Consider the following 14,158-nt stretch of genomic DNA (forward strand, 5'->3'; position numbering starts at 1 on the left):
CCAACGGACGGCCGGACCGACCTCTGATGTCTGATCCGCATATATTCCGGCGCCGGCGAGCTGATTGGCGTCGGAGAAGGTCGGGTTGACGGGCCGCCTCCCTGGGTCCATGACATCGGGAGATGACGTCATACGGCTACGGCTACTCTGAGCTGAAGTAATCGCCATTCCAGCCACCTTCCCGGCACCTTCCTCCCACCTTCCTCAGCCCCCCGTCCCGCACTGTGCGAGCTCCGAGCCCGGCCCGCATTGCGGCTGCCTATATAAGGATTGGCCGGCGCTACCGTGCAACCTGCCCAAACCACCCCGAACCGGCAAACCCACACAGATCCTCTCCTCCTCCTCCTCCTCCTCGAGCAGCCCAGTCGATCACTGCACCTCATCTCCCCTCTCTCGGAACACCATAGCTTCGAGACCTTCCTGCTCGCGAGAAGGTGAGCGACGATCCCTGGGAGGATAGCAGCAATGGCGAAGCGGCTCCACGATGAGTACGGGCACGACGGCGACCAGCCCGACGACAAACGGATGCGCCGCCTTCCGTCCTTCTCGACGTACGCGCCCGAGCTGTCCCCTGTTCCTCTGTTCTGCTAAGGGCCATTCGGTTCTACCGTTCTAGAGCCTGACTGACACCTCCGCGTTGAATTCCAGGGTGATCCGGGAGGCCATGATGCAGAAGCACATGCAGCACCTGTTCAGGTGCATCGAGCCCATCCTCCGCCGCGTGGTGAGCGACAGATCCGATTCACCCCCCCCCCCCCCCCCCCCCCCCCCCAATCGCCATTTCCTCGGTGATCGAGCTCGCGGCTCTTGTTCTGACTGCTCTGTTTCGTGCGATCCGTTCAGGTGCAGGAGGAGCTCCAGGCGGGGCTGATGCAGAGCCCGCGCTACATCGAGCGTTCGCCTCCGGCGACGCCGCCGGCCGAGCGGCCGGCGTGGAAGCTGGCTTTCCGGACCCCGCCGAACCTCCCGATCTTCACGGGCAGCAAGATCGAGGACGAAGCCGGGAACCCGCTGGACATCGTCCTCGTGGACGCGGACACCGGCGCCTCCCCGGCGGCGCCCCCGCCGGCGCTGCGCGTCGAGCTGGTCCCGCTCGTCGGCGACTTCCCCCCCGACGGCCGCGAGGACTGGTCCCCCGAGGAGTTCCAGAAGGGCGTCATGAAGGAGCGCGAGGGCAAGCGCCCGCTCCTCACCGGCGAGGTCGCCCTCACCATGCGCGACGGGCGCGCCACGGTGTCCGAGCTCCAGTTCACGGACAACTCGTCCTGGGTGCGCTGCCGCAAGTTCCGCATCGGCGTCCGCGTCGCGCTGGGGAGCTACGACGGCTCCAGGATCCAGGAGGCCATGACGGATGCCTTCGTCGTTAGGGACCACCGCGGCGAGCTCTACCGGAAGCACTACCCTCCCCACCTCGTTGACGACGTCTGGAGGCTCGAGAAGATCGGGAAGGAAGGCGCGTTCCACCGTAAGCTCCGGCAAAACAACGTCGTCTCCGTCCAGGAGTTCGTCAGGATGCTCATGGTGAAGCCCGACGAGCTGCGCGCGGTAAGCTTCCATTTTTTCTTCAGGCGATGACCCGCAAAGCTCTCGCCGCCGTTCTGGTTCTGATGGGATGCTCTGTTCTGTGGATTCAGATTCTGGGCGAGGGCATGACCGACCGCATGTGGGAGGTGACGACGAACCACGCCAAGACCTGCGTCGACCGCGACGATAAGGTGTACGTATACGGCACGCCGCACGGCACCATCTACGTGGACTCCGTCTTCAAGCTCGTGAGGGTCGAGATCGGCGGCGTGGAGTGGCCGCTGCAGCAGCTGAGGGGCCAAGCGGTGAGTCCCTTCATCTGCCAGCTACCCGTCGTCAGAACTCAGAACCGAACGCCAGAGCTTCCAAGATTTTTTCTTTTCTCTGACATCTAGCTCTCCCGATTTCAGCAGGTGATCGTGCAGCAGCTGATGCTGGAGGCGTACGAGAATCGCCACAGCCTGCAGGAGGCCGAAGCCTTCATGCTTCCTGGCCATGGCCACGCCGCCAACAACGTTCCGCTGCTGCAGAGTAAGTCCCTGAACAGATAATCTGTTTCTGAACCGTCTGGAGTTTGGTCGTGTGATTCCTCTGTTCTAACATCATGTGCTCGGGCAACCTGCAGATGCAGCACATGTCGCGCTGCCGGCGCCTGGGGAGGCACAGCTCTGGTACCCGAACGCCCCGGAGATCGAGTTCCCGGTCGACGACGTGGTTCCTCCCATCCCCCAACCCAACAACTTCGGCTACCAGTGGCCTGGCCAAGTGTTCCATATGACAGGTTAAGAATTGCACTGGGAAATGCCCCCAACTCAAGTGAAGATCACTTGCAACGCAAGGTTCCAAGGCTTCCAGCTATAGGATGTACATTAACCAAATACAGCTACGTGGTGTCTGTCTGTCCACGAAAGTGTGTGGTCGGTCTGTGTGTTGTCAAGTAACGGCAGGGTTTAAGGGTAGGTGAAACTTGAGCGGCCCTTCCACTGCGTCGCTGAGCATGCGCAGGCCGAGCGTCCGCCGCGAGCAGCGAGAAGAGGCGTGCAAGTGCAAAAATTCTTTGGTTTAATTCGTATCCTTTGTTGTAATGTATTTTCTCAGTTTTTCGTTCAGCCTGGTCCTAGTAGCGCCTCGGCTCTGCGATGTTTTGCTCCAAAAGAGCTGCATGTAAATGTAAAATGGCAGGGCAGCGGTTCTGGGCAGGCGAACGAGTGTGGCATGCCTGCAAGGGCTGTAGAACTTGTTGTGTAAACAGACAGTTCTACTTTTTTTTCTTTAAAATTTTCTGAAGTTTTTGTGTCCTGTAAACATCAAGGTCGTGATTAATAAAGGAAGGAAGCTGCCCTTTTGTACATAAACACAAGTCTTTGGGATGTCCCGGACTCCCGGTCTCTGAACTCTGAAGTTGCAATATTTTGCATTGTGGTGCCATGGACATCAGGAAATGGTAGATGTATGATGCCTGAAAGGTGAGACAAACGCTTGGCCTGCAGCTGCAGTGCTGCTGTGGGGTTTTCAGCGGAAAACTCCAGAAAAAAGCTTTTAGTACTCTATTGTCCTCTTGTTTGACCTGTCTCCCATCTCCCTATACTCGTACCCTTTGGAGGAACCAATGGAGAAGAGTATGCAGGTGGATAACGCGTCGGAGAAGTCAAAGTCTCTAGGTATTAGATAAGTGAAAGTTTGCGCGTGAAAGATCACTAGGGGAAAAAAATTAGTTGTGTGTGGTGTATTTAGAAAAACTCTTACTACAAAAACATTCAGCTATCAGCCATGTCTCCTTCAAGGCTGGAAGCACCCAACAACTCAAACTTCTATTCCTACTAAAAAAGACTTGTACCACGCAATGCAAGTATATTTTCTTTTGAACTTATCATCTTGATGACACCATAATACCATGTAGCTCGACTACGAGGATTACCGAGCACCGACTCCGATTAGAAGGACTCCTAGCAATTGCTAATGATAAAGTCTTAGAAGGATTAGAGTCGGGCTTGTAGGCAAGTCATAAGTCACCTGCGGATTAGGTGCCCCTCTTTTGCAACCCCAAAACTACATTGAAACCTAGCATCCTACGGAACTCGCCGAGATAATATGAATCCCAGCAAGATGAGGGATATTGCCTGATCCTGGAGGCGAATCACTATAAACTCTTGTGTTTTGCGTTCTACTATGCTTGCTCTTCGTCCAACACGGGATATCCCACGATCCAAATATCTACCGATCTAAACTGTCGACGCATCTGTAGTGTAGCACTTCATATCTCCCCAATGGATATCTTAGGGGCATATGCACCCATGTCCACCTAATTTCTCAGCTATTACAGTTCAAAATTGACAACACGCGCAACCTAAAAAATAAAGAAAAATTTAGGTGTTTTAGTGCTCCCAACCTACCATATAATTTTTTTATAAAAAATTAGCACCTAAGCAATGCAGACACTTCATAAGGGTGCAATGGAGCCAATCCATGAGCCTGCCTGTTGTCTACATAGCATACAATATGTGCTAGCATAGGATTCTATATATGTGTAACACGTTAGGACTATGTCCTAACCGGTCATGTATTGGCCTTGTACTCTAGGTAGAGTCCTACGTGGACTCATGTAATTGTAATCTCATGAGCATCTATACGTTGAAACTAGTTGGCGTGCTAAGGGGTTAAGCCGCTCCACAAACCTTTACACAACCCACCTCCCGATCGTCGCTGTAATAGATTATGACTCTTATACCTCCTTCACAATCCAACAAAACTTTAAATAATATTAATTCTAAAATAATTTTACCACCCCTATTGCACCCCCAATCCAAGCCGCTGCCCCAAGCGTCCTCTGACCACAGTCTAGTGGCCTGGCAGTATCAGGGGGTGTTTGGATACGAGGTGTTAAACTTTAGCAGGGTCACATCGGATGTTCGGATGCTAATTAGGAGGGCTAAACATGAGCTAATTACAAAACTAATTGCACAGATGGTGTCTAATTCGCAAGACGAATCTATTAAGGTTAATTAATTCATCATTAGCAAATGGTTACTGTAGCACCACATTGTCAAATCATGGACTAATTAGGATTAATAGATTCGTCTCGCAAATTAGACTCCATCCATGCAATTAGTTTTGTAATTAGACTATATTTAATACTCCTAATTAGTATACAAACATCCGATGTGACAGGTGCTAAAGTTTACAACAGTAAGCATGAACTAATTAGGCTTAATAGATTCGTCTCGCCGTTTAGCCTCCATTTGTGTAATGAGTTTTTGTAAATAGTCTATGTTTAATACTCCTAATTAATATCTAAACATTCGATGTAACATGGTCTAAAATTTAGCCCGGGGATCCAAACACCCCCTATATAATGCAATGGCGGACTCAAAGCTTTTGCTGAGCCTGGGCAGATGCTGCAATCTGCAGACAAGGTGTGTTGTCTGCCCTTGCTAAATGCCTTCGACAAGATCACGACGCAGTGCACTTCCGTTCAGGCGTTCACTGGAGCCCGGTCAGGTGCCCAGGTCGCCGGGCCCTGGGCAAGGTACAAAGAAGCAGTACATTACCATCGGCATTTGTCAGGCAGGACCGTTCCAAATGCGTCGCGGCAGCATGCACCGAGCAAGCACACCGGCACACCTGTACGTTCACGAGGCAACTGACAGCGAGAGAGGCGAGATATTCATGTTGTCCTCACCGGAAAAGGATCAGAGATTGGCATCATCAGGCGTCGGATTGACAGAGACAGATGTGCATACTGAGAGACAACACCCGGGCTAGCTGAGCAGCAGGGCGTGCTGGGCAAGCAACCAAGCAAGCAGGGGCGGCTGCTGCGTATGGTCTACGTGGACAAGATTAAACTATGCTTTTATGTTTTTTTTTAAAAAACATGCTTCTTGTGTTTGATCAACAATCTGCGACGTACGGCGATCATCTAATTCTGAAGTTGTTCAGTTGACAAAAATCTCCCATACATAAAGAAATACTAATTGCTGGATGAAAAGATGTATGAAAAACTTTTTAACCGTTTATTATTTTCTTAAAAATAGTCAAAATTTTCTTGGCAATCACCACGAACTGATCAGATGAAACGAGAAACCGATCCAAGGATCGGACTCGCTGGAAAACTATTTCTGGACTGGTTGCGCGGCAGGAGCTAAGACATTGCGGTCATCAGTTACATGATCCCAGTCTCAGTTGCCCGGCGCGCGCGGCCCGGACTTTTCCTAGTTCAGGTCACGGTTTGCAATTAGGCATGTGCCTGACCATCTGGTCGCGTGACGCACTCACGCTGTCACGCAGCCGGTAGTGCGTTTCGTTATTCGGAGACGACTCGAATAATCAGATGCACGTACGGATTGGAGTCCACGACTCGCTAGCTAACCTTTTTGCATTGGTCGGTCGTCCACTTGGGACTTGTCGGGCACAAGTGATTAAAGACAGGAGCAATCGTGGAAATCTTGAACCATCGAGGCCGGCCGAATCCAAGAGAGCCGATAGATGGAGCCATCACACGAAGTACCACCGGGAGAGCCATGGAACCGGCGGACGACGCAGCTGCGTTTCTATTTTTCACCACGAATTTTAACCGCGCGCGGCAGCTAGCTTCTGGCGGCGTGACTCGAGGCAGGTGAAGTCGTGTGGAGACGAACGTGGACGGGCGTATCAATTGCCAATCATATTCGACATGGTACTGCTCATGTCCCTGTCACGACAAATCTTCGTGCGCTCGTCAGCCCCTCTCCGCGTGTAGACTTGAGACCCCGGGGTTCTCTGAATCCTGATGCGTCCAAGGCCGTGTTCTTTAGCACGATCAAACCGAGTAGAGGATCGAGCAATCGAAAACAAAACCAAAAGAAGATCCAGTTTTGGTAGCCAGTTAGCACGCTGTGCCAAAGTTTGTTTGTTTCAGTGTGAGCAGAGCAGACGGGGACACGATGAGGTGCTTTGGTCGACTCGTAAATTCACCCGGCTCGGGAATATACCGTCGGTACCATCCGACCACAAGGAGTAGAGGGAGAAGTCGCCGTCGTTGCGCGGCACAAAACCGCGTTGAATTTTGCAGCATCTCGTTTGATTTGTCCACTGATACATGCAGGCAGGCATATCCGCTTCCCTGTCTGATAAGTCTCTCTTTTCAACAGTCCTCAGCAGTTAGTTTCATGACGCCTCACCGGACAGTCATTACTCGTTAATTACTGAGCGTGCTGAGTCATTCCTGGACATGGAACTGTCAAAAGCATTCGTTTTAGGGGGGTTTGGATCTTTAATCTGGACTAAAATTCATATCACATCGAATATTCGAAGGCTAATTAGGAGGATCAAACATGAGCTAATTATAAAACTAATTACACAGATGGAGGCTAATTCCCGAGACGAATCTATTAAGCCTAATTAATCCATCATTAGCACATGTTTACTATAGCACTACATTGTCAAATTATGGACTAATTAGGCTTAATAGATTTGTCTCGCAAATTAGCCTCCATCTGTGCAATTATTTTTATAATTAGTCTATGTTTAATCTTACTATTACTAATTGGAGGCTCCTTTTGAAGCCTCCAGGTGAGGCCACCTAGGATTCCTAGGTGGACACTCTAGAAAAAGAGAGAAATCCTAGAAATTATCATAAAAAAGCAAAACATTCGACCATCAATCTATAGATTCAAATCATCATAGCCATTAGATCTATTATGTTTTCTAAAAAATTACCCACCTATGCCATTATGAAAATAGCCTAAACTAACCCCTAAATCTATATATAAATTACCCACCTCTGCCATTATAGAAAATAAACTAAAGTAACCCCTAATCTTAATCAAAATTACCCCTTATGCCATTATAAAAAATATTTAAAATAACCTCCTAATTTGCAACTGAATTGCCTACCACTATTACTTAAAAAAACTTAAAGTAACATCTTAAATTTGCATCTATATTACCCACACATGCTATTATAAAAAATAATATGAGGTAACCCTACATAATATACAACAATCTATGCTTCTAAATTATTTATATCTTGCACTATTGGTATATGATATAATAATTAAGGTCTATACGCATGATGTGTGTCACCATTTATAATTAAAGATATAAAGTGATGGGAATATAGATTTCTATGCTAAATTGAATATCAAACCTAGGGTTCATTAAATAAATTCAAGCGCACAAAAGTTAAAGATTATAAATGTGGATGAAAATATTATAGAGTAATTACTAACTTAAATCTATCACAATTGGATGAAGATATTAAGTATATATCTACATAAGTATTGTATTCGAATATTTAACAAATGAGAGGTAGCTTATAGTAACGATTTTGTAGCAATGTAGTCTCATTTTTTTTCCATTGGAGACTCCGCATTAGTTCCCACGAGACAAGATAGAAAAAAGAGAGAAATTCTCATAAAAATTAAAAACATCAAACACCAATCCTGTAAACTCTAATAATCATAGCCATTGATCTATTATATTTTCTAAAAAGTTACCCCACCACTGTCATTGTTAAAATATTCAAAAATGAGCTCTAAACCTATATCTAAATTACCAAGCTCAACTATTATAAAACATAATCTAAAGTAACCAACTTCATCCAATTTACTAATACACATCATTATAAAACATAACTTAAAATGTCATTCTAAAATTCTATCTATACTCCCCACGTATGTCGTTATTAAAAATAACCTAAAGTAAACATATAAATATTAATCTAATTATCTTCATGTGCGTCATACAGAAATATCAAAAAGTAAACTAATATAATATATGATTCTAATTACCTGCTTTTGTCATTGTTAATATAAAAATACTAAGTTAAAGTATATGCACATGATGAGTACCATCATTTACACCATTTATACATACATGTGTGGAATCGATGAAAAATATTGATTTGTATGCTAAAAATAATGTATGGAGGATTGGAGGTGTGATACAAAATGGAAAAAAGTATGAATATGGATGAAAAAGTGCATAGAGTAATTATTATTTAAAAATCAATCACAACTGTACAAAGATAGGTACATACCTATATAAGTATTATGTTGAAGAATTGGAAAAATAAGAGGGTAGTAGGTAAACAATTTTATTATTAGCTAAGAGTTTAATTTTTAAATACAATAGCTTCTAAAAATATTAGCCCGTGCGGGAGCACGGGTTGATGGACTAGTACTTCTAATTAGTATCTAAACATTCGATGTGATGGGAATTTTAGACGTTCCTAAAGAAACAAGACCTCAGAAGAAAAGACGCTGTCAAGCTTGCTTTGCAAAGAAAACAGTAGCTAGACTTTGATTACCCGTGCATGCAATGCAAGACCTGATGACCAAATACCTGTTTTTAAGTCTGACTGTCCGGTGCGTAACGTAGCCTGGTAATCTGGTATTACTAGTGTGCACGTCACTAGACCGACCACACAGCAATTGGGTGACCACGTACGATTTTGACAGGTTTTCTGCTTATGAAAGAATGAAGTGATACTCCAATGATCCCTTAAATTTTTAGCTACTCCTACTATGGTAATGTTGTACTGCTCCATCTGTTTCAAACCATAAGTTATTTAACTTTATCCTAATTTAAATTTACCAACCAAATTTATATAAAAAACACAAACATCTATAAGGTCAAACTAATTTTATTAGACAAATCATGAATATATATATATTAGTGTGCATTTATTTAGCATTATAGATATTAATATATTTTTCATAAATTTTATCGAAATTAGACCTTCATGAGCCAACGACAGGCACTCTGTTTCGCACAGCCTAAACACAGAGTCTGGTAGCAGAGTACCTACCAGGGAACTCTGTTTCACGGGCTCTGTTTTCACTCTGGGCTTTGCCTTGCTTTGTTGCTCTCATATGGGCCAGACCAACCCTTTAACTGATTGTAGTGGACCGTTCTTAGCTTGTTATACAGTCCCTTTGAGGCACATAAACCCGAGAGAAGTTTCTGAGAAATCCAGTAAAAACCCATAACACATTACGCGACCCAACCCAACTCAACCCAACTAGTAACGTGTAAACAATTTCGTTTATTTACTGCAGCCTATCCAATAAATACCGAGTACAATACCAATCTTCTACACACTTTCCATTACTAAAGATACATGATTTCTTGACCACAGTAATATCTACATGCATCATTCCAATCCCAATTTACCACACTTTGCAATTTTGTATGTACGAATAGTAGATGGTACTAATAATCCTTGTCGTAAATCTTAATCACCGTGACCAATGTGTGCACGGCGTGTGCGAATCTAGAAATTCATGTCGAGCACGAGCGGCGCGTCCCCCTTCTTGACGTCAAACCTCTGCTTCTTCACCTCCCCGGCGGCGGTCGTGAGCAACACCTCGTACGTGCCGTGGAACCCCCTGAACTTGAAGTTGCCGTTGGCGTCCACCTTCCCCTTCGCGTGCGACGTCCACTCCCGCCGGAGCCCCGCGAAGCGGCTGCCGGCCTCGGTGAGCATGCCGTCGGCGTTGACGAGCTGGCCGTGGGACCTCCACATGTGTCCCTGCATGAACCCCCACAGCATGACGCCCTCGACGGCCGGGTGCGCGTACGCCTCCCTGAGCACGATCTCCAGGTCGTCGGCGCGCACGGCCTCGTCGGCGGCTGACACGTCCAGCTCCGTCACCCAGACGGGCAAGCCCGTGACGGCGAGCTTGTCCAGCGCGTCGCAGATGATGTCCCCGACGGGGTGCGTGACGTGGCCCTGGATCCCGATCCCGCCCACCGGCGCGCCCCGCCGCTGCAGGTCCGTGACCAGCGCCACGTACTTCTCCGGCGTCGCGTTGGGGTCGTTGGCGCTCTCCACGTTGTAGTCGTTCACGAACAGCGCCGGCGCCGGATCGATCGCCGCCGTCTCCCGGAACATGTGCGCGTCGACGTCGTCGCCGAGCCGCTGACGGAAGAAGGCGCCGTGGAGCATCTCGTTGTTCACCTCGTAGTGCGGGAACCGCCCGGCGTAGCGCGACACCAGGCCGCGCAGCCGGGCCTCCACGGCGGCGCGGAGCTGGTCGCCGTTGAGGGCGCGGACCCACGGCTGGACCGCGTTCTCCACCGCCCAGAAGATGCAGTGCCCGCGCACCGGCTTGCCGTGCTGGTCGCAGAAGTTGATGAGCTCGTCGGCGTCGGCGTAGCTCACCTGGCCCTGGACGGCCTCCGTGTAGTACCACTTGAGCTCGTTCTCCAGCACGGCCCAGTCGAAGTGCTTGGTGAAGAAGTCCACGTACTCGGGGTTCTGGATGCCCGCCTTGGTGATGCAGGACCCGATCGGGAAGCTGTTCTGGACCTGGATCACCCGGATGTGCGCTCCGGCGACGCTAGACACGCCGTCCTCCGCCCGGTCGCTGACCTTGAGGATCACATCACGCTTGCGCACCTACAATTAAGGTTCGTTACAGTTCGATATCACAGCCGTCGATTACGAATGCAGCTAGCACACATACTGACATAGACATACCCTGTCGGCCTTCTTCCTGAGGTGCCTGAGCCTTGGGATCTTGTTCACGGCGCACACCTGCAGGTCCATGACCTTGATATCCACCCCGGCCGGCGGCCCGTGCACGTAGACCTTGGCGCAGCGCGGCGGCTCGTCGTCGTCCACCCGGAACGAGCCCTTGATTTCGCCCCACTTCCCCGGCTCGACGACGACAATGCCGCCACCGACCGGACGGTGGCCGTCCACGCGGACCTCGACGTGCACGGCATGCGAGCCCCCCTCCCCGGAGCCGGCGGCATCCACGCCGACCCACCCGGCCACCCGGTACGTGACCCATGGCTTCGGCAAGCGCGAGATCGCCCGGCACAGCCCGTCCTTCTCGTCCTTGCGGTGCGCCGCGAGGACGTACCGGCCGCTGGGCTTGCGCGCGCACCGGACGGCCTCCTCGTCGGAGTCGTCGGCGTCTGCTGTGGCTGCCAGCGCCGGAGGAAGCGAGTCCGGAGCCGGGTCCTCGGCGTGCGCGGAGAGCGTGCACGAACCGGACGGAGCCCAGCTAGCGAGGCTGTCCTCCGCGTCGCAGCGGTCCTCGACGAGGTTCATGCCAAGGTACGTCGTCATCTCCTCCTGCGCGCGACAAAAAACAAGCATATGTGTTCAGGCAATGGGGCAGAGATACATGTCGCGAGCTCAGTGTGTGTCGGAGGAGATCGCTCGCGAGCGAACGAGAACGACGATGGATTTGCTTTCGAGGACGCCATCACAGCAGTTGGAGGGGCGGCGGACAGCACAGCTCGGGAGATGCACGTAAGACATCTGTTACTCTGGATGCTTGGCTTTAAAGGAAGGAATGTTTGGAGCCAGTGACAAGTGCCTTGAACATGGGTGCATCGAGCACATCTTTGGCCACAAAACTCACATCAAGTTGTTGTAGTTTGCAAAGAAACATGATTTCACGGGGTTGGTGACTGGTGAGCAAGCTACTCCGGATTATATACGTGACAGAACCCAAGATTGCGCACCCAACTTATGTCATGTTTTCAGTTCAGGTTGTCTGACACGCACAGCCGAGAAAAAAAACATATATAATGGGATGATGAACAAATAAAGGATGTGCATTTCACTATGGCTGCAGGCATGTCGGCTGAAAATAATACAGATAAGATGGCACTAACATGTACTAGAACAGAGACCCCACACTATTAGCTCCCATGCATCTAGCACACTGCGCATACCTCAGCGAACGCCGCCATGTCAAGTTATCAACCTCGAGATGGAAAAGGAGGAGGCTGGAGAAGAGGACGCGGACACTGGATCGCGCTGATGGATCGAAGAGCTCGGGTGTTGTTTATGGTTGTGTCTCGGATGCAAAGACTGCAAGTAGTGGTGGGTATCTGTGGCATGCAAGGGTGTCGCAATTTATAAGGAGACGAGCCGACCAGGCAATCCAAGATTGCAAGTTCGTTCGGCAATCGCGTTCACCGCGGCACAAATAAAAAGTTCGAGTCGCGTGCCGAAACCCAGGCCGGCGTGGTAGAAACCCTGGAAGCTCCGATCCATGGCCAGGCCTAGCTTAGCTACCTAACTCGTATCTTTCGCCTATCTTTTGTATAACAGTCACGTTTGGGCAACGCGTACGCGGTCACGCCGGATCTCCGGGGTCGTGCCGCCGACGTGCGGGGCCGGGACCGGCTGGCGGCCCACGTCTCAGAGAGACCGCTAGCTCGCTCGCCGGCTCATTATTCTGCGTTGTTAATCTGTTGCGGTAATGATCGCCGGCGACGACGACGTCCAAAAGCCATCGCCGAGTTCCGATCCTTTCCTTGGCTTTGGGAGGAGTAAAAGTTGCTCAACCCTTTCGCTCGCCGGTGGGCCAGTTGCATGGGAACGCCAATAGGATCGCGACCTTGGCTTGTCAATCAGATACGCCGATGGGCCCGTTTACATGAGCTTTAACGAGAGATCTAGCTCGTCTACTGCTACGACGACTTGCAGGTCGTTCCAGCCGCCCCGTTACTTGCACGGTCAAGGAAGAATGAAGATATCAGGTGCGAGCCCTGTCGCGTGGACGGACGGAGCAGCTGTGCATAGCACGGGGCTGGCCGGTCATGGCGTCGCGTCAAGCTACGAAAAGATGTGTGCTGTGAGGCGACGCAGCTCGCGTCATTTGCGTGCCAGCGCGCCCGAAAGCGGCGTGGCTGCAAACCCCTCTCCACCGTGTTCATTCCAGCCTCGATCTCGATCGGTCGAGCGAGCCCTCGTCATCTCGGTCGATCGATCACGACGTACGCACGCATCCATGGATCGGATCGGAGGGAGCGAAAGATGATCGACCAGCGCGCGCGTGCGCCGCTGGCCGGTGGAATTTTCGTTCTGAACGGCACAGCCACGCTGCCGACCCAAGCAACGTCGTAATGCATGGGAGTTCTTGCCTCGGAAGCATTCAAGCGCACCCACATGTTGTGTATCCGAAAGCCATTGCGGCGGGTCGTTAATGCTTAACGAACTTTTGCATATGCAGATCGCAATGACTTTCATATCTGGCACGCCTGAATTGAATTAATAAGTTCGGCGTTATTGTTTCCTTGCGCCGTCGAACATATATCTTCAGATCCTCGAAAGGCGTTTCAGTAGACCCTAGAAGGCCTATGGTCTATGGACGATCATCTAGAAGGCCAGAGAGGTGAATTTGTCACACAAAAAATGTATCGTTTTATTGAATGCTTTCCAAGCTCGGTTCAGCTTTGTTTACCTTAATAGCCTTTCTGCCGGTCTTGTATTGGTCTCTTGCCCTTCCTCTACTCTTCATAAGGTACTCCATGAACATATACAAGTATATGTTTAGGCACGTCCATGGAAAAAAATTGCGTGTTAAACGTTTTGAAAAAAATGGAAAAAGTTCACTGTCACACGAACATATACAAGTATCTTAACATTATCTTTTCATGCATTGTTGATATATCTATCTATTTTCTATGATATGAAAGTGTTCAAAGTACAATATTCGTCAAGGAGAATTAGAAATTCCTACATTAATCGAAAAAAGAAATGAATCTACACTATTAGATTTCATGATGGTCTAACAATTATATAAACAAGAAGGTTGTGCCTCATACAATTAATAAATAAATAAATTGAAAAAAAATACTATTTTTATTTTCATATGAATTTGGAAGCAAAATGCCCAAAATGCCAAAA

General features: G+C 49.2%; 2 protein-coding genes across 4 annotated transcripts; one reads left to right on the top strand and one right to left on the bottom strand.

The window, feature by feature from the left end:
* The first annotated feature begins 278 nt into the window (after positions 1 to 278).
* Positions 279 to 2,811, top strand: LOC117855012 (calmodulin-binding protein 60 B). 2 transcript variants are annotated; one of them, XM_034737289.2, is made up of 6 exons: positions 279 to 551; positions 649 to 724; positions 844 to 1,545; positions 1,635 to 1,829; positions 1,935 to 2,055; positions 2,150 to 2,811. In XM_034737289.2, exons 1-6 carry the CDS (start codon positions 466 to 468, stop codon positions 2,308 to 2,310), a joined length of 1,341 nt encoding a protein of 446 aa, XP_034593180.1. In that variant the 5' UTR covers positions 279 to 465; the 3' UTR covers positions 2,311 to 2,811. The 2 variants fall into 2 exon arrangements, with proteins under 2 accessions (XP_034593180.1, XP_034593181.1); XM_034737290.2 differs by having other exon boundaries at positions 1,938 to 2,055.
* A 6,716-nt stretch (positions 2,812 to 9,527) lies between these two features.
* On the bottom strand, positions 9,528 to 12,378 carry LOC117855809 (endo-1,4-beta-xylanase 1). 2 transcript variants are annotated; one of them, XM_034738197.2, is made up of 3 exons: positions 12,196 to 12,378; positions 10,985 to 11,587; positions 9,528 to 10,903 (listed from the first exon to the last, which is right to left on the bottom strand). In XM_034738197.2, exons 1-3 carry the CDS (start codon positions 12,211 to 12,213, stop codon positions 9,776 to 9,778), a joined length of 1,749 nt encoding a protein of 582 aa, XP_034594088.1. In that variant the 5' UTR covers positions 12,214 to 12,378; the 3' UTR covers positions 9,528 to 9,775. The 2 variants fall into 2 exon arrangements, with proteins under 2 accessions (XP_034594088.1, XP_034594087.1); XM_034738196.2 differs by lacking the exon at positions 12,196 to 12,378 and having other exon boundaries at positions 10,985 to 12,168.
* Positions 12,379 to 14,158: the final 1,780 nt, after the last annotated feature.

Source organism: Setaria viridis, chromosome 5 (assembly GCF_005286985.2).
Source record: "Setaria viridis chromosome 5, Setaria_viridis_v4.0, whole genome shotgun sequence".
NCBI lineage: Eukaryota > Viridiplantae > Streptophyta > Magnoliopsida > Poales > Poaceae > Setaria > Setaria viridis.

Excerpts from the sequence above, each read along its gene's own strand:
- LOC117855012 (XM_034737289.2), top strand. The coding sequence starts at position 466 with ATGGCGAAGCGGCTCCACGATGAGTACGGGCACGACGGCGACCAGCCC. Across the intron at positions 552-648 it reads CGCCTTCCGTCCTTCTCGAC|GGTGATCCGGGAGGCCATGA; the intron begins GTACGCGCCCGA and ends GTTGAATTCCAG. Across the intron at positions 725-843 it reads AGCCCATCCTCCGCCGCGTG|GTGCAGGAGGAGCTCCAGGC; the intron begins GTGAGCGACAGA and ends CGATCCGTTCAG.
- LOC117855809 (XM_034738196.2), bottom strand. The coding sequence starts at position 11,611 with ATGCTTGTTTTTTGTCGCGCGCAGGAGGAGATGACGACGTACCTTGGC. Across the intron at positions 10,904-10,984 it reads TCAGGAAGAAGGCCGACAGG|GTGCGCAAGCGTGATGTGAT; the intron begins GTATGTCTATGT and ends CCTTAATTGTAG.